The sequence below is a fragment of the Setaria italica genome, chromosome V, assembly GCF_000263155.2.
Source record: "Setaria italica strain Yugu1 chromosome V, Setaria_italica_v2.0, whole genome shotgun sequence".
NCBI lineage: Eukaryota > Viridiplantae > Streptophyta > Magnoliopsida > Poales > Poaceae > Setaria > Setaria italica.
Window position 1 is genome coordinate 6,167,651 of NC_028454.1, and position 21,089 is coordinate 6,188,739.

A 21,089-nucleotide genomic window follows, 5' to 3' on the forward strand; every position below is an offset into this window, starting at 1 on the left:
ATGTATGAAATGATTCAAAATAATAATGATACTTTTGTTTGGTTGGGTGAATTGGACCAACTCATCCAGGATGAGGCCATCCCACTTAATATATTATTCTACTAATTAGAGTGAACCATATAGTACAAGCAAATTGGTTGAACCACCCCATCCAGAATCATCCATGCATGCATCATGTGATGCATGCAACCAAACACACCCTCAATTTGCTTGTACCATATGGTTCACTCTAATTAGTAGAAGAATATATTAAGTGGGATAACCTCATCCTGTATGAGTTGGTCCAATTCACCCAACCAAACAAAAGGATCATTATTATTTTGAATCATTTCATACATGAATCAAATGATACAACCAACCAAACACACCCTATGAGTTCGATCCTTTTAATTTCATCATAGGTAAAAAAAAATGTGCTTCGATAATACTTGTAGCAGTGAGCTGGTGAATTGGTGATATACAAATCTATGGTGGCATAATTCTTTAGAGCAGTATGTGGTTGCAAACTACCAAAGTGGCAATGCGACGGGACGCCACGTTGTCATCATGATTAAGAAGAGTAAGTGCATGTTTGGTTGGAGGCCCGCCTCTAACTCCTCAAAAGCCCATCCCGAATCCAAATATAGAGGTCTAAAATTCACGGCCCATTGCTCGATCGTTACTAACTGGTGAACTGGTGAAGATGTTTGAGAGTGATTTGGACCTTTATTTCTTTCAAGCTGTTTAACTTTCAGGAATCAGAATACTCACACTATCATTTTGAATCTTTTTTGGAGTGGACTCGTGTGGTTGAGCCAAGGGCAGACGGATTACATTGGCCTCTCAAAGTTTTCACAGTTCAAGTTTTTCAGTTCAGAGCAAACACCCAATCGATGCACAGGTACTTGCAATGAGTATCGTGACAACTGAAATCGAGAAGCAGAGTTCAAGGACGAGCTGAATTATATTACAATTACTGAGGCTCTTTCATGTTTTCCATCACTCAAAGCAAATGGCATCCATAGATAATAACCGGAAGCTGCCTGCCTGCCTGCCTCTCATCTCTACATTACTCAAGGCATCAATGACGGAAATAATTTACCAACAACAAGAGAAAGAAGAAACTAAACCATAGCATGCTAATGCCACATAATAGAGGGCCGGCGCGCGCATAGAGAAATGAAGAAATTTGAAAAGAGGTGCATATTTTACATTGCATCGATGAACAAAGGCCATACACAAGCCTCATACTTTCATAGATGCAGATCGTCTCATGGAGCGAGGGAAGCACCGGAGAAGGCTCTGATGATGGTTGTGGTGGTGGTGGTGGTGATGATGGTTGTGGTGCGGTGGAGGCGGTATGTACGACAAGACGAACGATGGGTCCTCATCTAGGGCTTCTTTGTAGCTCTCGAGGATCGCCACGATGTCGTCAAACTGAGGTCTCTTGTCGGGGTTGGTCGCCCAGCACTGCATGATAAGGTGGCTTATTGCTACAGGGCATGAAGCAGGCAGTGGTGGCCTAGTATTCTGCACGAGGTTTATCAGTTAGAAGAAACTGATAGATGAATTTCAATGTTTCTGCAAAAGATCTTTTGCATGGATACATACGACATTGTGGGGGTGTATCAAGAACCATACCTTCAGGGCAACAGCTACAGCAGCCTGCTCAGGAGTCATATCACTGAATGGAACCAAAGCGGTCAAAATCTCCCACATGACGATTCCGAAGCTGTACACGTCAACTTTCCTAGTATGATGCTTCTCTTTGATCATTTCTGGAGCCATCCACCTGTAAGTTCCCGTAAACCCCTTGCCACTTCCACACTGCGATTCCAAGCATGAAATCCCAAAATCCGCCACTTTGACTGACATATCTTCTCCCAGAAGTATATTCTCTGATTTCAGGTCTCTATGAAGTATACCCTGAGAGTGGAGGTAGCTCATCCCGCGAGCAATATCTAAAGATAATTTCAGCACTAGTTCAATGGGAACTGAATGAGGTTCCTGCTGATGCAGATATTTCCGAAGGGACCCCCCTGCCATGTACTCGGTGATGATACAGAATACTGGTGGCTTCTTGCATGCTGCAACAAACTGAAAAATTAAGATATTAGACAGTACTGCATATCAAATAGAGTTTCAACAAACTGAGCTCACATGATTAACTAAAGGCGCAATGAAACAATTAATATTTAAGTAATCATATGCAGCCACTGTATGTTCCTTCTGCCACTCAAGTTCACATAAGCTAATGTATTTTCGTGATAGGTTCAACAAAGAAGGTTCTTGAAGAGATTTGTAGCCATTGGTAAACACTAAGTTGCAAGTTGCAAGTTGCATCAATATTTCATTTGAATTCTAAAGCTTACTCAGATATGTGGCTTTCACAAAGCAACCTTTTTCCTGTGACTTGTGGGGTCAAGTGAACAAGGCAGGCACTTTGTAAAGCGAAAAGTTAGACTGATGGTTATTTGTACATGAACTATCACACTCTGCGTCAATTCTCCCTTTATTATTGCTAACAAGGTGCACTTTTTTCTACAAGTGCAAACAACTAAGCTTGGATATCCATGGTCCACCTCCTATTTAATGAAAGACACCATCTTTTCTATAACTTGCCAACCAAGATCTAATGGCATCGCCTATGGTGCAGTAGATAGAATGATTGATCAAGCAAGGATAACAATCTCAATATAACCATTGGCACATGGATCTCTTTACCCAACATTGTCACAAGGAAGCCAATACACATCCTTCCAGCAAAAAGGTACCCCTAGATAGTGATTGAACTCATCGAATTAAATCCAAATAATTAGTTTTTTGCGACATAATTGTGCAAAAATATTCAGATATGCCACCATCGACTCTATGGAACAAACATAGAGATTAAATCCTTTTCATGGAGTACCTTTGATGAGCAGCTAAATCAAAATTCTTTTGTCAATCTTCAATAATTCAAGCAGGTCTTATGGAGTTTTGTATGTATTTAACTTTTATGTGTACCACAGGCTCCACTAAATAGTAGGACAGATAGTGCCAAAAATAAAAACGCTCCAAAACAAATGACATCATTTGACAGAAGTGCTATTACCAACTAACAGCACCACTTATGGATAGAAAGGGGTTGGTTATAAAAGATGAAAAAGAGCACACAGGAGGGAAGATTTGTCTTTCGTGAACATTTCTACCGTCAAATTGTATGTAGTCGTCAGCAATTTCACTATCCCAAATATCAATTTCATACTGTTCCGTAGAAAAAGTTCTCACCCTGTTTGTCAGGTTACTGTGTAGGTAAGCACAAATGGCCTCACACCAGAAGTATCTTATCTTTGCCACCATCCCTCCACCAATCCAAGCACAGCATAAAGGTTTTAACTTTAATGTGAAGATCAGTTAGCCTAACAACTCCTACAGCCTACTGCACGGATTGGATCAACAAAGGAACAATGACGTGGGACATGCAATTTAGACTGAAAAACGTGTTCAAACAAGCAATAGCTCAGCATGTTGTAGAGACAAAAACCAACCAAACCAAGAACTCAGCAAGCATCTGCATATACTAACTTTTTCTCCCTTTTTTCTGTTAGCATAATTCAGTTTCCAAACTTCCTTTTTTTTCAAACAGAGATCATGCGGACTATGCAGTGGTTGCGAAGCAGATCCTCCACTAGAAATGAACATACGGAACCAGGATACATCACAGACAATGAATTTATTTTCAGCTGGACGAATGCACAGGAAACAGTTCCATGCCTTAGATTCAGAGTCCCCACCAGACTCCACTTATCCCAGGACAGAGTTCATCACACTAGTGGCAAAGGCAAAGAGATAGGACCCAAAATTGCTAAGACGGTTAACTGGCACTCAACTAAATCCATAACAAGAACAATTGCACTGTAAAAGTAAAGGAGAATGCTTTTAAATTTAGAAAATAAGATTAAAAAAAGAACACACAGAAATAAGTTCATACCGAGATGATGTTGGGGTGGTGGAGGCGGAGGAGGAGCGCGACCTCGGAGGCGAACTGGCGCTCGAGCTCGGTAGCGAGCGCAGCGTCCTCCTCCGGCTGGCTGACCATCTTGATGGCCACCTCACGGCCGGCGTACCTGCCGGAGTAAACGCGGCTATGGCGGCCTGAGGCGAACTTGCCCCGGATCTCCAGCTTGGACAGGTCGGCACTCCAGAGCTCCTCGCCGCCGCCCCGGATCCTGGCGCCCGGCGGAGCTATCAGGTACTTGGACCACGACACCGCCTTCTTATAGTCGCCCAGCGACAGACGCCGCTCCAGCCGCTTCCCCGGCCCGCAACCATTGCCGCCGCCGCCGCTCTGCTTGAAGCACTGCAGGCTCTTCATCTCCCTCCAAGCAACACCGCAGTTTCCTCGCCTCCTCGGGGCGCGAATGGCGTGGAGAGTTTGAATGGATCTTTGAAGCAATGCGAACGAACCGAAGCGTCTGTGCAGACAAACCGGTTCCTGGAGATTTAATGGCGGTAATCTCGCACGTCGGAAAGGCTTCTTAAAATCCAAACTTTATGGCAGGAAGAGGCGGATTCGACTGGGAAAAGATTGGGATTTTCGGTAGAGCAGGGATGTTGGGGTGATCTGGTGGCGCCTACATTTCTCTCGCTGGCTGGAGCGGGACTCGCTCAGGGCGGCAGGAGATCGAGAGATTCAATCCCGAAAGAAGATTACGCATGGCACTGGGAATGGAGGAAGGAGATGCAAAACAGATCGTTGCAATTGATGAGGAGGCAGAGGGAGTGGCTTTGGGAGTTCTGGTGGAGAGAGAGGAAGAGTAACATGCGAGGCAATTCGGTGAGTTTTGTTGAGAGAGAAGATGGAAGAGAGAGAGACAGTGACCTTCAGCTGAGTCTGAAATTGCCGTACTGCCAGTACCGGCTTAGGGAGGGAGGAGATGAATCATTATCCTGTGACACATTTCTGCTTGGGGCAGCCAAGCAAAACGGTATGAAGTACAGCATAGCTCTCTGTGGTGGCATTTTAACAACAGTAGGTTATCTGAAGAAGAAAAATGCGTTCCCTCTCACATTTGGTTAAAGGATGACATTGTCTATGTTGCTTGACCCTTGAAGTGTGTAGCCTCACTTGAGAGTGCGAATTTTATCATATTGGGTTCTTACTGTAAAGAACATCTATGTGATATTTTTATGAAAACCATGCATGCAAGATTGACTCTTTTTATTCCATGTCCGTTACATTGTTACTTCACTTTCTACTTGTTGGAAGATTTCCCACAACGAGAGCAAAATGCAGCTAGCTAGCACGAAAGCAACAAATCTTTCCGCGTCGTTCAAATCATAGTCATGGAGCACCGAGGTAACATGGTAGGCCCACCTAGCTATGGCCATATTTGATTCGTTAAAGTAATGTAATGATGGCTTGCATTTGTTTAGTGCCAAACGCGTCTTAATCTTAATCGGTTACCTAGCATTCTTCCCGTGGATTAGCAACTACTAGCTGATTGGCTCCAACCTGACAACCCTAATCCATAGAGTGTATTAGGATCTTGGTTTCATCGTCCCCTCGTTATCACGAAAGAGCCACACCTTGTTCGGTTCTCCCCTTCTTCTACCTCATTGTGAAAGCGATCGACGCAAGAAGAGAGTTGGAAGAAAGGTAGAATGAACAAATTTTTCATGATAGGATTAGGATCATCCAGTCATTAAAAAGCATGCATTATCGCAAATAATATCATTATCCTAGATAAATATAATATAATATAATATTTGTTTCATGAAAAAGTAAAACATAAAGTAGATGTTGGGTATAGAGTTAAGGTGAAGAGCACATGTATATAGCCATATGGGCAACGTTCATTTGCCACTACTACCAACTTTGCCATTTCTAGATCTGCGATTTTCCGATGATTGGTCTCGGAATTTGGTTTTGTAGCTCCACTTTTTATTGGCAAAAAAGAAGAACAACCATGAATAATTCCAATTTTGCCCCCGCCATATCTCATTCGACCAGTCCTCACTGGCAGCAGGTAGGGTTGCAGCTGTCCGGTAGCTAGCTACTAAAACCGAGCGCCACATGCTGATGGCATGGCATGGATGATGACGCCGACAGTGGCGCCCGGAGGTGCTGTGGTAATAAGGCCATTTTAAACCCTTCCACGCGTGATCCGAAGATTAATTTCTGGTAATCCTAAGCATGTGTACACAATGAAATAAGAAAACGATGGAATTTACTGGTGAAGTTCTTATAATTAAATGGTAGGGTACGTGCTCCTTGATATCAAGGTATTTGCGGTGACTTCGTTAATCTTGATCCGTCTCTTTTTTTTTTTGGTAACTTCGCCAATCTTGATCCATCTCTCGAAACCCCTTGTACAGGTGAAGTGCCTCTCGAAACCCCTCGTACAGGTGAAGTGCATCAGCGCATGAGTGTGCGTGCGTTTGTACCGTGTCTTTAAGAAATAGATTCAGCATGGCCGGTATGAACTGTTGGAAGGAATCAAAATCTTGGGTTAGTTAGACCGTACCACAAATGTGACTCCTGATGGACCCCCAACTGACTGCTTGATCACCCGAGAGCATGTGCCCTGCATGCATCCAGGCGTGTGGGGGCGACATGATGCTCCATGGAGGAATATCATCATTCATCACCATCTTCGTCCTGATATCATATTACGTACGGTACTATACTAACAAGATGATCAGCTGCCAGGGGCCCACCGATTACTGTACGTTGGCGCGTAATAACGGTAGGGGCAATATGATAATGACTCAAATGGATCAATGATAGCGCGCAGGAGGCAGGCGGCCGAGGCGTACGTGCGTACACGAGGGAGGCCTGGCCGGCACATGGTGATGGAGAGCGAGAGGGAGGGGGGGGTGCTGGTCCTGCGCTTTGTTTTTGTCTTGTCGGGACGGGGGCGTGCAGGAGCAGGAGGAGCAGGACCACCCCGTCCGTAATTCCGTAGTATACGGATGGAACGGAACTCGGCGTACGCTATATATGTCGTCGGGTCTCTGACCAGGTCCATCATTAATCGTGCCCACTTTCGGTAATGCGTTCCTGCATCCTCGTTTTCTTTATTTCTTGTACATCTTTTGAATTGAATGCTATATTTAGATTAGTATCAATGCACAGTTTTATAGCGTAGTTACCAAGGTTGAGAACTTGGTAACTGTGACTGCTGGGTTTTATGGTGATGAAACTTCTCTCGCATATAATGAAATTTTATCTCCTCTCTCCTCGTAATGATCTTGCCACGTCAGCAATTTTGCTGACGTGGCATGCTATTTAATGGTTATGAAACTTCTGATGAAACCCCACTGAGACTAACCTCATAGATCGTCACCGTTAGAATGTTTAACCGTTGTTTTAAGGCCTTTGTGTGGTGTAATTTGGTTTAAGTGTACTTCGACTACGATCCTGCTATTGTAGCTAATCAACTTTGTATGTTATTGGGTTTAAAAGAAAACCTTGGTTAGTTGTGGTGGAATCTATTCATCCTCGTTTGAGTCTCCAACTCAGTATGAGTTCTCATATTTACAGCAAATTAGTGGTAGCTGATATTCTCAGCAGCATAGCGTGCTTCGTCAATCTTATTAAAAATGTTAACCTAGTCTCAGAGGTATTTATGAAGATAGGATGTACGCACAAGCGTGTGCATGTATAGGAGTGTATTTATGAAGATAGGATGTACGCACAAGCGTATGTGCATGTATAGGAGTGAGTGGGCGTACATGTATATGAGTACAAGGAAAAAAAATTAAATGCAGCCCTTGTAATATTATTGCTTAGCTAATAAACTTTGGCTTCACCTTTTTATGAAGAAAAATATAATTTTGATTGCGTTATTTCATGAAAAGGAAGCTAATCCCCTCGCATTCTCTCTTCAATTTCATTCTCTCTTCAATCAATCAATCCATATAGTGCCAATGTATATCGCGCTGGAATATTTCTTTTTGTCTAGTTCTTAGGGACGAATGTCGTTATCCCATCCCTCGATGCACAACATCCCCACCCATCATGTGCCCCTTTCTTCAAACTTCCAACCAATCACATGCAGGATGTGTCATGCAGCCCCTTTTCCCTAATATAAAACAATATCCGGATTAAGAATATTTGAAAAGGGATGATTTGCGCGTAAACCGGATTACCTTTTCTTCTGAAGAAGAATAAAAAACATAAGTAGTACATGTCAGCCTAATGATAACAAATACATACGACTAGCTGTCGTGGGGAGTGGGGACCAATGCAAGTTAAAGTCTCTATACACTATAATGGAATTAATATATATCTACAAATAATGAAGTGTGGCGAAGAAAAACCACGTTAAGTTCAAGTGTGCGCACGGTGACATGACATAGTTTTGCTGCAAAGCAGCAGATGATATTTCCTTATTATATGCCACCAGAGGACGGAGAGGAGGGTGGTTTCTTCGTTACCTTGTAAAGATAAACATACGGGTTAATGTGTACTCCCTCCGTTACAAATTGTAGGTCATTTTAGCTTTTTAGATTATAGATATTATTATGCACGTTGTTGACACCAAAACTATATTTTGCGATAACCATCGGCCAGGCGGCCGATAGAAAATAGGATGCTGTTGAGTTGTTGCTCCACCATAACTAGAGCCACAAGCCGATGAGATCTAAACTAACGTCACCACCAATATTTCTAGGTGAAACCACAGCGATGCGCCCGGTAGTTGCAGTCTAGAAATATTTAGCAGGATGTTAATCTGAACCCTGCTAGCCGATGAATCCAATCACAACGGAACTTGCTCCCAACAACACTCCGAAGGATGGCCAAGATTAAGGCGCAACAGGCTATTAAATGATCTATCATCTATGATGAACCGATCTAAAGCTAATTAAAGCAAACTGAACGGCAAGATGAAAGAACAGATAAATATCAGCCGATGCAAGCTTAATCAAGGCGGGATAACTGGCGAATACCGTAGATCGAGATAGAAGCGATGCGCCGTAAGTCAAAGATCCAAGATACTCGATAACTGGTAGATGAAACTAGACGAAACCACAGCGATGCGCCCGGTGGTTAAAGCCTAGAACACCTGGTGACGGAACTTGCAGCTCGCCGAAGATCGAGGTCGATGCAGCCCAGCTTGCTAGAAGGAACTCGTCGAGAAGCTACATTACTCCTACTCCTAATGCAATGGCGTGAAGCCGAAAAGGTAAATAAAAGATAAATGTGTTGTATATTGATCGTGTGATGATAATTACAATGACTGGGACCCTTTATATTTATAGGGCGGATGGCCTTTGACGTTACATAATTGGCATCTAACCACGTACAAGGCAAGTTACGTGCACAATCTTTTCTAATCAAAATTCTATCTCTAACTAAACCAACTCTATCTCTAATCAATCTTATCCCTAACCAACTTTATCTCCAGAATATTTTATTCTATAAAGCAACCTCCCATACGTGAGCTTCCCTTGGATGCCAAACTGTTGGAACTTTTGCATCATCGGCCGATTCCTTCCTTTCAGAGCATATTTCCTACATTCGGTGTCAACACACATATATCTAGTTGCATAATAATATCTATGAACCTAGAAAAGTCAAAACGACTTACAATTTGTAACGGAGGAGGTAGCTTTTGTAAAGAACTAAATTGATAAAACTATTGCAAAAGAACCAAAGTTGGAAATACCATAACAAAGAACCTAGTTCGATAAAATGATAATGTACAACTTCATTGAGTTGCAAGGGAATTTTTTTGGGTAGAATATCTTTACATTTTAAACACATTTTTTTGGAAAATTCAGAACTTTTAAAAATATTTTTAGAAATTTTAAAATAAAATAATTTATTTTTTAAGTGAGGTTTAGCACGTCTAAAACAAAATAAACTATTCTAATACCTGGAACTTCTAAAACATTATGTTGAAGTTTTAAAATGGATTTCCTACAAAAAATCAAAATAGTTGCAGCCAACATGTGAAGAGGTAAGAAGAATGTTAGCATTAGGGGTGTTATTAACATTTGAAATATGCTCTCTCTCTCCAACCAAAACTATGCTGATTTTTCATAATATATAGTACTAGGATAGCAATTGTTACAATGCAAGAAAAAACAGTCTCCATCCCTATGGTACTCTCGTCGGCTTCCTAACCCTAGGTTGTGTCAACTGTTAACTACTGAAGTACCACGAACGTGACACCGCGATTGGCCGATCCACGTATAGTGTACAGCCACGTGGAAAGCGAGCGAGAGACATGTCAGATCGATGGATCGATCGTGCCCGCGCTTTGTTCCTTTCGAGAAAGACCAAACGATGATGAGCGCCGGGGCGGCGGGTCGTGGTCGTCGCACGGACATCACTTTCGGATCGGACACGCGCAGGGGAAAAGGTGGGAGAGCAAAGTGCAAGGCACCGCACCCGGGGGTCTGATCTTTTCTCATCATCGCCAAAGCGACTCGTGTGATGCTACTAGCTGGCTGGAGTAGTAGCTGTTGTTGCTAGCTGACGGTGCCTGCCGGCCGGGATTGGGATCCATGACCGTGATGCTATGATGATGGCAGCTAGCAGCAGCTTCGCGGTCACGAGAAGACCGGCGGCACTTTGAATGGCCGTTGCCGAGGAGATGAATGTAATCCTTGGTCCATGGCGTAGAGACAGACGCTCCACCGCTCACGGACTGAACAAACGGGCTTTGCTAGCTCACGCGCCACACTGGCCTAGTAGCTAGCTAGCAGCACACCGCCGATGGAGTTGTTCTCTTCTAGAAACCCCCAAAGCTGCTACCTAGTCGGTTGTTTTGTTTAAACGAGATATTTGTGATCTTTTGATGTTTGATTACTACAGTAGCTAGGTGTGCCGTACTTAATTAGGCCGTGATGATGATGATGATCCATGATGGTTTAATTTGCCGCTGTTCCGAGCCGAGAGCTGCAGGAAGGATAACTTGCTGCCACTCCACCACGAACCGCCATTTGGTTCTGCCGGAGCACATGTGAACTTGGCAATAATTTTTTTGAAAACGAACCTGCGCAGGTAGAAAACTCGGTATTAGTTTTGGTCGGTAGGGTGAAAATCTCCCAAAAATCAATCCGGGATAACTCAATCGAGATAAAAGGGGTGCGGATAAAAGACTTCCTTTAGTCAGGACAAGGCCCCTTTTATCCCGGTTAGTAATACCAACAGGAGGAGGCAGGCCGCCCACACGCGCACGTCGCAAGCTATAAGTCACGCGAAATATGTGCATGCGTGGTCCGTGGGATTCAAAAACCCACAACCTCAAGCCTCGCGCGTCGCTTCCTTACCATCTCACCTACACACCACATCTAACTATAGAGGGGATGCAATCCTTTTGTACTAAATCTTGGGACCCTTTATCTCGATTTGTAATACCAACCGGGATAAAAGATACCGAGCTAAAAAGTTTCGAGAGATTTAGTTCTTTTTTAGCCACCCGTGGAGGACTCTTTTATCCCGATTTGAAACACCAACTGGGATTAAAAATCCCCTTTTATCCCGATTGGTATTACAAATCGGGATAAAAAGGATCCCAGGCCTTTAATTCTTTTTTAGCCACCCGTGGGGACCCTTTTATCCCGGTTGGTGTTTCCAACCGGGATAAAAGACCCCATTTCCCAGTTGGTGTCGTGAGCTTTAGTCCCAGGTGGTAACACCAATCGGGAGTAAAATGGTGACCTTTAGTCCTGGTTGGTCTTACCACCAAAGGTCCTCATGGGTAGCTGATTTTTTCACCCAGGACTAAAGGGTCCCCCACGGGTGGCTGATTTTTGACCCGGGATTAAAGGGGAGTCTTCAGTCCCGATTGATATTTGACCTGGGACTAAAGTACCTTTTGCCCCAGGCCAACTTTAAACCGGGATAAAAGAGGGCGTATGGAAGGTGAGTTCTCTACTAGTGCCGGCAGGAGAGCTGCCGATTATATTAAAAAGAAGAAATTTAGACTGGATAAATAAAAATCGGAACTTGGCAACAATTGGTTTCGCGGCTCAATTACTATGACATGAACAACTAAACGTTGATGCCGCCTCAGCCCTCAGATTACTGCACTTGAGGCAACTCCAACAGACTCATTTCGTTCAAAGATGTCAACGATTCCCATTCATGTGTGTGGCTGTGGGCGGTGGGCTACAGTACGGCGCTAGGTTGGCCGATCTGGATATATGCATATATGTATCTGATGATATGACGATGGCCAATTCATTCAGATTCAGGTGGTGGCCCGGCGCATGCAGGCAGGGGAGACACGGAGAGATGCACCCCTTGTGGCGTGTCGGATGCGCACCTTTACTACAATCTAATCTAATCTAATCTTCCGGTACCATATGATATCTTGTGAGTTGTGATGGGTTAATTGCCTTAATCATACTAGGGGCAGGACGAGCAGCAGTTGAGACTTCCCTCGTAGAACAACACCACCACTTGCTTGGTCAGTTTCAGTCTGTGCTTCTGCCCTGCGATTAGGACACGCCACCAAGTGGCAAAACGGAAGAGGAGGAGGCTTGATGGCGAGCTGACGTGGAGGGTCACGGAAGCTTAGCTTAGCTTAGCTTAAGGGAGCAGTAATCAGTGCATCGTGTGGACTTGTTTTTGCTTTTGTTCTTCTAGAGGACTCCATTTGCTTTGGGCTCCCTTTTCTTCTTCCTTTTGCTGGCCTCCCAGAGTAGCCCAATGAAAATGGGCTTCATCGGGCCTCCAGCCCATTCATTCTCTCCAGAAAATTCCTAAACTAGCCCGTCTCTACATCCTTTCTCCTAGGCTATAATAGGTGATCCTCCCAAGAAAATGACTTTCAGAAAAATAAAGAAAAAGAAAAGGTGAGAAACAAACAAACACATAGTAGCAAGAAAGAAACACGCCTGATGAGAATACAGCAACAGATCCCACACATTCAACGTGTGCTAGTGCTAAACCTTGGAACATATACAAAACCAAATTCCGGTTTTGATCACGATCAGTATCACCGAGTTCTCAGGTCGATGGAATCCAAGAACATGCACTGGTATTCTGGTAAACACGTACGATACCTCATAAAGGTTTTGACAAAGGCCGGATTGTTCCTGCGTTCCTAGGACGAGGAACGTGGCGCACTGTAGCGCTACCACACATTCCTGTTGACACCAACTACGCGGAGGCTAAGACTCATGCCAAGCGCTTGCACAGAAGGGCATGCAAGAGGGACAATAAGCGATCAACTACTCCCTTCATTTTCAAACTGTAGATCATTTTAACTTTACTAAATTCGTATAGACACAGTGGTGGAGCCGAGGCCCGGCCACCCTGGGCCGTTGCTCGGGCTCCCTAGCTACTTGCGCTTTAGGCCCAAAGGCCAAGTATAGAGCAAAAGGCCAGCGCTGAGGGGTGCCGCTTCCGCTCCCGGCTCCCAGGCGTCACGGAGCGAAAGCGCTCGAGGGTTGCGGACTTGCGGCACGGAGGATGGGAGACCGAGAAGACGCCATTACTCCAGGGCGGGGAGGCCGAAGCGATGCTCTGCACGCCGACCTCAACCCCAATCGGTTCCTAGGTCTGCTCCAACCCTTCTTCGTTATCTCTTTGTCCTATCTCTTTTCCAATCTCCAATCAATTTGACCTTCCCGAGCTACTACAACACTGTGTCTAGTGAGAGAGAGGAACTGCGGCTGGCGGTGGCCGAAGTCCGGCGAGGCAAAGGTAATTAATTTGAATAATTTCAGTTATTTAATATGCATAGGTTAATTTCAATTATTTAATATGTACAGGTTACATTTTTTTATTTAGGGAAGAGGCATTTTTTGTTGATTGAAGGACCTCTCCTCATGCTGATGCTGGTGGTGGTGGAAGTAATGAACCTAAAAGAAATCCAAACATAGAAGAGCCACGTGAAGCTCCAGGTCATCTGGAACCAGAACCAAACATGGACAATTTCACCGGTAAGTTTAATTCTAATGAAATTGTACGTGGTCCCGCTCTTAGAAAATAAATATATGAGTATGCCTCTGAAATTCAAGACCAAGTTAGAAGAGCATACATATTGAAAGGTCCATCACAACCAACAAATATATTGAAAGATCCAGGCTCAAGGGGTTTTTCTATGGGTTGGTATAAAAAAATATAATTGGTTAGAATATAGTTAATCCAAAGATGCTGGTTATTACTTTTATTTCTTCCTTTTCAAGCATCCAGGGAGGGCACATCATTTTAGTTATGATGTATTTAACAAAATTGGTTGGAGAGATTGGAAACATGCATACAAAGTATTACCTAAACATGTTGGTGGTGTAGGTAGTGCTCACAACAAGTGTGTTCAGAAATATGATGACTTTAAAAATCAAAGACAGAGTGTGCAGAGAGTATTAAACAGAGCTAGTAAACAATCGGAAGAATTATACCAAACTCGTTTAACTTCTACTTTACGATGTTCAAGATATCTCTTAAAGCAAGGCCTAGCTTTTTGCGGGCATGATGAATCTTCTTCCTCTTTGAACAAGACAATCTTCTAGAGTTGATAGATTTTCTAAAAGACAATAATGAAGAAGTCAGGAATGCCTATAATCGAGGTGGCTTAAATTCTAAGATGACTTCCCATGATATCCAAAAGGATCTTGCATGGTATTGTGCAGAAGAAATAACTGAAGCAATTATGGAAGAGATTGGTAATAGGCCATTCTCTGTTCTCATTGATGAATCACGTGATATATCAGTAAAAGAGCAAATAGTTGTTAGTTTAAGGTTAGCAACTAGTATATTATGTCGGTTCTATTATAGTTGTGTAATCTGTACAATATTCAGTTTTATTAGTATTTTGTTTAATTGTTGCACTGTTGCAGGTATGTGAATTATAAAAGGAATGTTGTTGAAAGATTTCTTGCTCTTGTACATGTCAAAGAGACTACAACTGATGCATTAAAGGAAGCATTGCTTGCAGTCCTTGATAGGCACAAATTATCAGTTTCTTGGATACGAGGGTAAGGATATGATGGGGCTCCGAATATGAGAGGTGAATTTAATGGGCTGCAAAAAAAAGATTCTAGATGAAAACCCATATGCATTCTATGTTCACTGTTTTGCCCATCAATTACAGTTGGTTGTTGTTTCTATTGCGAATTGTTGCTCTTCTGTCAATGATTTCTTTGAGTATATATCTTTGATTGTGACCACAACAAGTACATCTTGCAAGAGAAGGGACAAACTAATTGAAAACCAGCGTCAAAATACTCTGCGGTCTATTGAAACTGACGAGGTACCTACCGGAAGAGGCTTGAATCAAGAAACTGTCCTTGCTAGGCCTCGGGATACTAGATGGGGTTCACATCATGTTACTTTGGTTCGCTTGTCCCAAATGTGGGACTCAGTGATAAAGGTCCTTCAAATAGTTAATGAAGATGCACGAGTGCCAAATCAAGCAGCTGGTTTGATAAAAAAAAATGAAATGTTTTGAATTTGTTTTTATTATGGTGCTTATTTTAAAGTTGCTTGGCATCACAAATGAGCTCTCACACGCCTTACAAACAAAAGGTCTCAATATTGTTAATGCTCTTGAGGTTAGTTCTTATTCAGCTGTTCCTTTCTTACTATATTGCTTTTCTCACAATATTAGTGTTCCTTTTGCTGTTAATCTTGATTGCACTATATATCTTATCCATGATGTAAAAGCTCAATTTAACACTATGAGAGAAAGTGGCTGGGATAACTTATTTGATGAGGCAAGATAATTTTGTGATGTGAATGGTATTCCTATTCCAAATATGGCTGAGGAAATACCAGTGAGGGGTCGTTCAAGGCGTGATGGATTTACCATTACTAATCTTCATCATTATCGTGTTGGGATTTTCTATGTTGTTCTTGATAAAATATGTGCTGAGATGAATCATCGGTTTAGTGAAGTGACGACAAAGCTATTGATGTGCTTTTCTTGTCTTGATCCAAAGAACTCTTTCTCTAGTTTTGATGTCAACAAGCTTGCTCGGCTTGTTGAAATTTATGATGATAATTTCTCAAATCATGATCGTGGAGTCATAAGGGGACAATTGGAGACCTATATTCTTCATGTAAGGAGGCATGCTGCCTTTGCTAATTGCAAAGATATTGCAAGTTTGTCCTAGAAAATGGTTGAAACTGAAAAACATTTGCTTTTTCCATTGGTCTACAAGCTCATTGAATTGGTATTGTTGGTGCCGATGTCAACAGCAACTGTTGAAAGGGTTTTCTCAGCTATGAAGACTATCAAGTCTAAATCCCGCAATAAGATTGTTGATGATTGGTTCAACAACTTGATGGTGTGCTATATTGAGCGAGAACTATTGAATTCACTTGATGAAGCTACTATTCTTCGACGGTTTCAAAACTTAAAGAGTCGTAAGATGCGGCTGCCTCGTAACCCTGCTCATGTGCCGCCGTAGTTACCGAATAGCATTTAGGTTTATCTTTTGTGTTTCATTATCTAAGTCTTGAAATTGTGTACTGGAAAATCATTTTAATATCTTAATTTGAATTTAACATGATTTTCTAATATTATATGTATGTTATATAATATATTCATGTGCATTGCTTGTCATTATTAGCTGGATGTATTGTGCTCTTTAAAATTCCTAGCTCCGCCACTGTATAGACATCCATCATACGTAGATGCATCTAGAAAATATAAAACGACTTGCAATTTGGAACAGAGGATGTACTACTCATGCTTTGAACGATCTAGATGCCGCGCACCTGCCACCACCCGGAGATCGATCTCTTGCCTGACGTGCTGCATCAGCTGCGCGACATGTCATGCCAAAGGCTACGGCTTCCATCGACATGGAATAATATGTAAGGGCGTCATGTTGCGATCAGATCACCTGCTTTCTGAATCTATTCCCCGCACAGCGTCACGGCACGATCGAGCAAAGCGGCAAAGCGGGGGCGAGACGAGAGCATCGGCGCTCGCATTCCCCGTCCCCCCTTGGCGATCAGCACGCACGCGGCCGCTCACCCGCTCCACACGCAGCAAGATACCAAGATGTATGCCGTGTTCCCATCCGGATTCATTCGATCCGTCAGAAAGCCGGCCGAGGGCAGCGGTATGTTCACGGCATATCCCCTATCCTCAGCGCCAAAAAGATCCTGCGCCATTGTCCGTTCTTTTCTTTCGGGCCAAAAGGAAAAGATTTCCCCGATCGGAATCGCATCTGAATATCCCGAATCTGCTGATCGATCCGTCCCTGTTTCCTGCTTTTTCCAAACCTTTCTTTTGACCGGGGAATCTCTCTTTCCTTTTCTTGGCAGACCGACTGATCTGTCCGTGCTCCCTGCATTCCCAGCCTCGGCTGTGTTGCCTTGCATGCATCTGCCGGACAATCCGGCTCCTGTGTTCTAAATTTGGCAGCTTGCAGTCTGACGAACCTGTGCTAGATGAGCTAGAGCTGTGCCTGTTCATGTTTTTGTTCTGCAGCCTGCAGTTTAAGATTGGAACAGAAAAGGTGTGATGAGAATTGCAAGTAACCGGAGTTGTGCTGACAGCGGTGTTCAGACAAATTGGGGACTTAAATCAACAAACAAGGATAGGACGGATGGATGAGCTAAGCATTGCGAGATTCAATATGTACTGTAACTATGAACTCATATGGACAAGAAGCGACAGCATCAATCATCTTTGCAAGTAGCTGAGCATCAAGCGAGCTTTGCATAAAGTAGGTAAAGGATAAAAGAACGGTGGCGATGTCTGATGATTGACACAATGCTGTTCGAGCTTTCTTCACGACAGTTCAGTTAAGAGACACAAAGTACTCAAGCTTAGTGTCCTGCACTGTACTTTGCAGATGAGTTAACCTACTTCCATGAACGAAATCCTGCAGAGAAACGGAATTTACCTTTTTGCAACCTACCATGCACTGAATTTTCAGAGAGATTTCGTACCATTTTTTTGCAGAACACTGAAGTTCTTTCATTCATGGGACTTGGGACACAACAAAGAACTGCAGTGATCAAGTAGTAATAAGATTCTTTCTCGATAATGCCGGCACTAATTCTCCTACATCTCATGGAAAGTAAAAAAAAGTGTGATGTACAGTTGTTGGCAGCAGAGTGGCAATCCTAGAACAATGTCTGCATGCCACAAACACTGCAGAAAGATTATTCAGCAGAGCGAGCGAGCGGTTGTCGCAGGCGGCGAAGGGACATCGGCGGATGCGTGGATCACAATGACAACACACTGGCGAGAGGACGACAGAGAATCTGATCCCATCCGGCTGCTGCCGCGCACGTATAAATAGCCAGGCACCCGTGCGCAGCCTTCGCCGCGACAGCTCGACCGACACCAATCGACAGGTTCAGTGAGCTGTGCTAGTGACGAACTGACTGAACTGACTGACGATGGATAGCTCCTCTGATGCTCATGGGTGAGTTGCAACTTCTCTACTCTCTTCAGACCTCGCTGAAGGGTTCAGCACTTCAGCATCACTTCAGTCTCTTTAGACGAAGGCAAGGCCCAAGGGGACATAACACTTGCATGCATGCTTTTGATGGCACAATTAGACAGCTTAAACATGCTTTAATTTGTAGTATAATATCTTATTCTAACCAACCCTTGAAAAATGTGATTGCGTTATGGCAGGCGTCACAGGTGCGCGGCGTGCTTCCGGCAGTTCAACAAGATGGAGCACCTGGTGGAGCACATGCGGGCGGCGCGGCACTCGGCGCACGAGCCCCGCTGCGGCCTCTGCGGCAAGCACTGCCGCTCCTTCGAGGCGCTCCGCGATCACCTCGGCGTCGGCGGCTCCACGCTGCCCAAGGCCACCGCCTGCGCCGACGCCTTCGCCGCGCGCGGCTGCGCCATCTGCCTCCGCGTCACGCCCCACCACCGCGCCTCCTGCACGCTCGCGCGCACCCCCAGGACGCCGCAGGCGGCGGCGCCGCCCCAGGGAGGAGGAAGTGGGCGGGCGCTGGCGCTGGGCTGCAAGATGGTCGGTGCCGGCAGCGACGGCTCCCTGGACGTGGTGGCGCGGGTGTGCGTCGTCGACGAGCAGGAGAACATCGTGTACGAGGCCTTCGTGAAGCCGCTCATCCCGGTGACGCACTACCGGTACGAGACGACGGGGATCCGGCCGGAGAACCTCCGCGACGGCGGCGGCGCCGTGACGGTGAAGGCCGCGCAGCGGCGGGTGCAGGACCTGCTGCTCGCCGGCGAGCAGCCGTGGAAGGTGCGCACCAGCCGGGGCCGGGCCAGGCTGCTGGTGGGCCATGGCCTGGACCACGACCTCGACGCGCTGGGGATGGACTACCCGGCCTACCTCAAGCGCGACACGGCCGCGTACCCGCCGCTGATGAAGACGAGCAAGCTCAGCAACTCGCTCAGGTTCCTCACGCGCACCTACCTCGGGTACGAGATCCAGACGGGGCACCAGCACCCCTACGAGGACTGCGTCGCCGCCATGCGCCTCTACCGCAGGATGAAGGAGCAGGGCCACACCAGGCGTGGCGGCGACGCCGACGAGCCGGCGGCCAGCGCGGACCAGGCGTTCCCGGCGTGGAGGCAGCGGGAGCTGGAGCGCATGACGCCCGAGGAACTGCTCCGGCTCTCCACGCCGGACTACCGCTGCTGGTGCCTCGATGACTAGCCAGCCATGGCTAACTCCGGCGGTGCCAGATCGATCGAGCGCGTCATCGTCATCACGTCCCATTACGATGACGTGGATATGATTCGATCTGCACCGATCAGCCATGCGTCAGCTTCCGGCTCAAAATATTATTCTATCCAGTATACTACTTACTCCATCCCAAATTGTAGATCGTTTTGGTTTTTTATAGGTGCATAACACCTAGATACAGTAGATGTCTAGATACGTAATAAAATCTATGAATCTCAAAAAATCAAAATGACGTATAATTTGGAATGGAGGAAGACGTAGCTATTAAAAAAAATGTGTCCCCCATCCGATTCGTATGATCAGGGAGATGGATCGAGCGGGTGAGGGACTGGATTTGGATCCATTCCTATATAAGCGTGCGTATGGTCGAGTAGTATGATCTGTGATGCATTCTTCATCTAGCCAAGAGTGTCATCAGTACGACTGTCACTACTGTCTCGGACAAAATCAGTATGGAAAATTCTCATATCAGAGCCTGTTTGGCTCCCACGTGCTAAAGTTTAGCACCTATCACATCGGATGTTTGGATACTAATTAGAAGTATTAAACATAGGCTAATTACAAAACTAATTGTACAGATGGAGTCTAATTCGCGAGACGAATCTATTAAGCCTAATTAGTCCATGATTTGACAATGTGGTGCTACAGTAACCATTTGCTAATGATGGATTAATTAGCCTTAATAGATTTGTCTCGCGAATTAGCCTAGGGGTTCTGCAATTAGTTTTATAATTAGCTCATGTTTAATCCTTCTAATTCGCATCCGAACATTCGATGTGACATGGCTAAAGTTTAGCATCTGCTACTACTTCTCTCATATTATCAGTAGAAAAAAGATATGGAGCTCTTTTCATATGGCTACTACTGTCTTAGGCAAGACCAAACTTTTGCTAGCAGCAGCGGCAGCAGAAACCATATCACTAAGCATATATATTGAACTTAAGTTTAGCTTTTGCTGATTAGGCTTCTAGTGGTGGAACTTGACTACCCGAATTTGAGTCTCCGATTTAGAACATATATTTATACTTTTGTTATATGTATTTTTTCAATGATAGATAACATGCCTATCGACAGAAGCTGTACGTCTGTGCTGATAATCTGAGATATGTGCACACAAGCATACATGAGCATTGATTTTGTTTTGCTAAAGGAAATTTTGGTTCGTGCTACAGCAATTCTTGCATGATGACAAATTGATTCTCATAGCAAGGGATTGGTAGAGGAGCCTCACTTGGCATTTTTGCAAAGTGGATGGAAACGATAAATGGTTTGCTAAAGTCTCACTTCAGAGTACAAGTAGAAAGGTAGAAGGTATTAAAATGATCTCGATTGTCTTATTAGGCATATTGACGTGATTGTCGTATGCTCGCATGCTAAATTGAGTATAATAACTTATTTGTTACAAATTTTAAATCACATATGACTTGTTTTTGGGACAGATGGAGTGCTCTTTCCCGTTCGAAATACAATGATGTCTATTACATTGACATAATCGAAAATGTGAAGCTTTGGCCAATTTTTTCTAT

At 44.3% G+C, this 21,089-nt stretch overlaps 2 protein-coding genes across 2 annotated transcripts; one reads left to right on the top strand and one right to left on the bottom strand.

Moving 5' to 3' along the window:
- Positions 1-920: 920 nt before the first annotated feature.
- Positions 921-4,890, bottom strand: LOC101780699 (serine/threonine-protein kinase HT1). The gene is made up of 3 exons (XM_004967896.4): positions 3,953-4,890; positions 1,621-2,076; positions 921-1,509 (listed from the first exon to the last, which is right to left on the bottom strand). Exons 1-3 carry the CDS (start codon positions 4,334-4,336, stop codon positions 1,225-1,227), a joined length of 1,125 nt encoding a protein of 374 aa, XP_004967953.1. The 5' UTR covers positions 4,337-4,890; the 3' UTR covers positions 921-1,224.
- A 13,316-nt stretch (positions 4,891-18,206) lies between these two features.
- On the top strand, positions 18,207-20,054 carry LOC101752882 (RNA exonuclease 4). Its single transcript, XM_004971536.2, has 2 exons — positions 18,207-18,315; positions 18,531-20,054. The coding sequence occupies exons 1-2, from the start codon at positions 18,290-18,292 to the stop codon at positions 19,531-19,533; spliced, it is 1,029 nt and encodes a 342-aa protein (XP_004971593.1). The 5' UTR covers positions 18,207-18,289; the 3' UTR covers positions 19,534-20,054.
- Positions 20,055-21,089: the final 1,035 nt, after the last annotated feature.

Coding starts and splice junctions, on each gene's coding strand:
- LOC101752882 (XM_004971536.2), top strand. CDS start 18,290: ATGGATAGCTCCTCTGATGCTCATGG. Junction 18,316..18,530: donor AGCTCCTCTGATGCTCATGG/GTGAGTTGCAAC, acceptor GCGTTATGGCAG/GCGTCACAGGTGCGCGGCGT.
- LOC101780699 (XM_004967896.4), bottom strand. CDS start 4,336: ATGAAGAGCCTGCAGTGCTTCAAGCAGAGCGGCGGCGGCGGCAATGGT. Junction 2,077..3,952: donor ACCACCCCAACATCATCTCG/GTATGAACTTAT, acceptor TTAATTTTTCAG/TTTGTTGCAGCATGCAAGAA. Junction 1,510..1,620: donor CTGTAGCTGTTGCCCTGAAG/GTATGGTTCTTG, acceptor AACCTCGTGCAG/AATACTAGGCCACCACTGCC.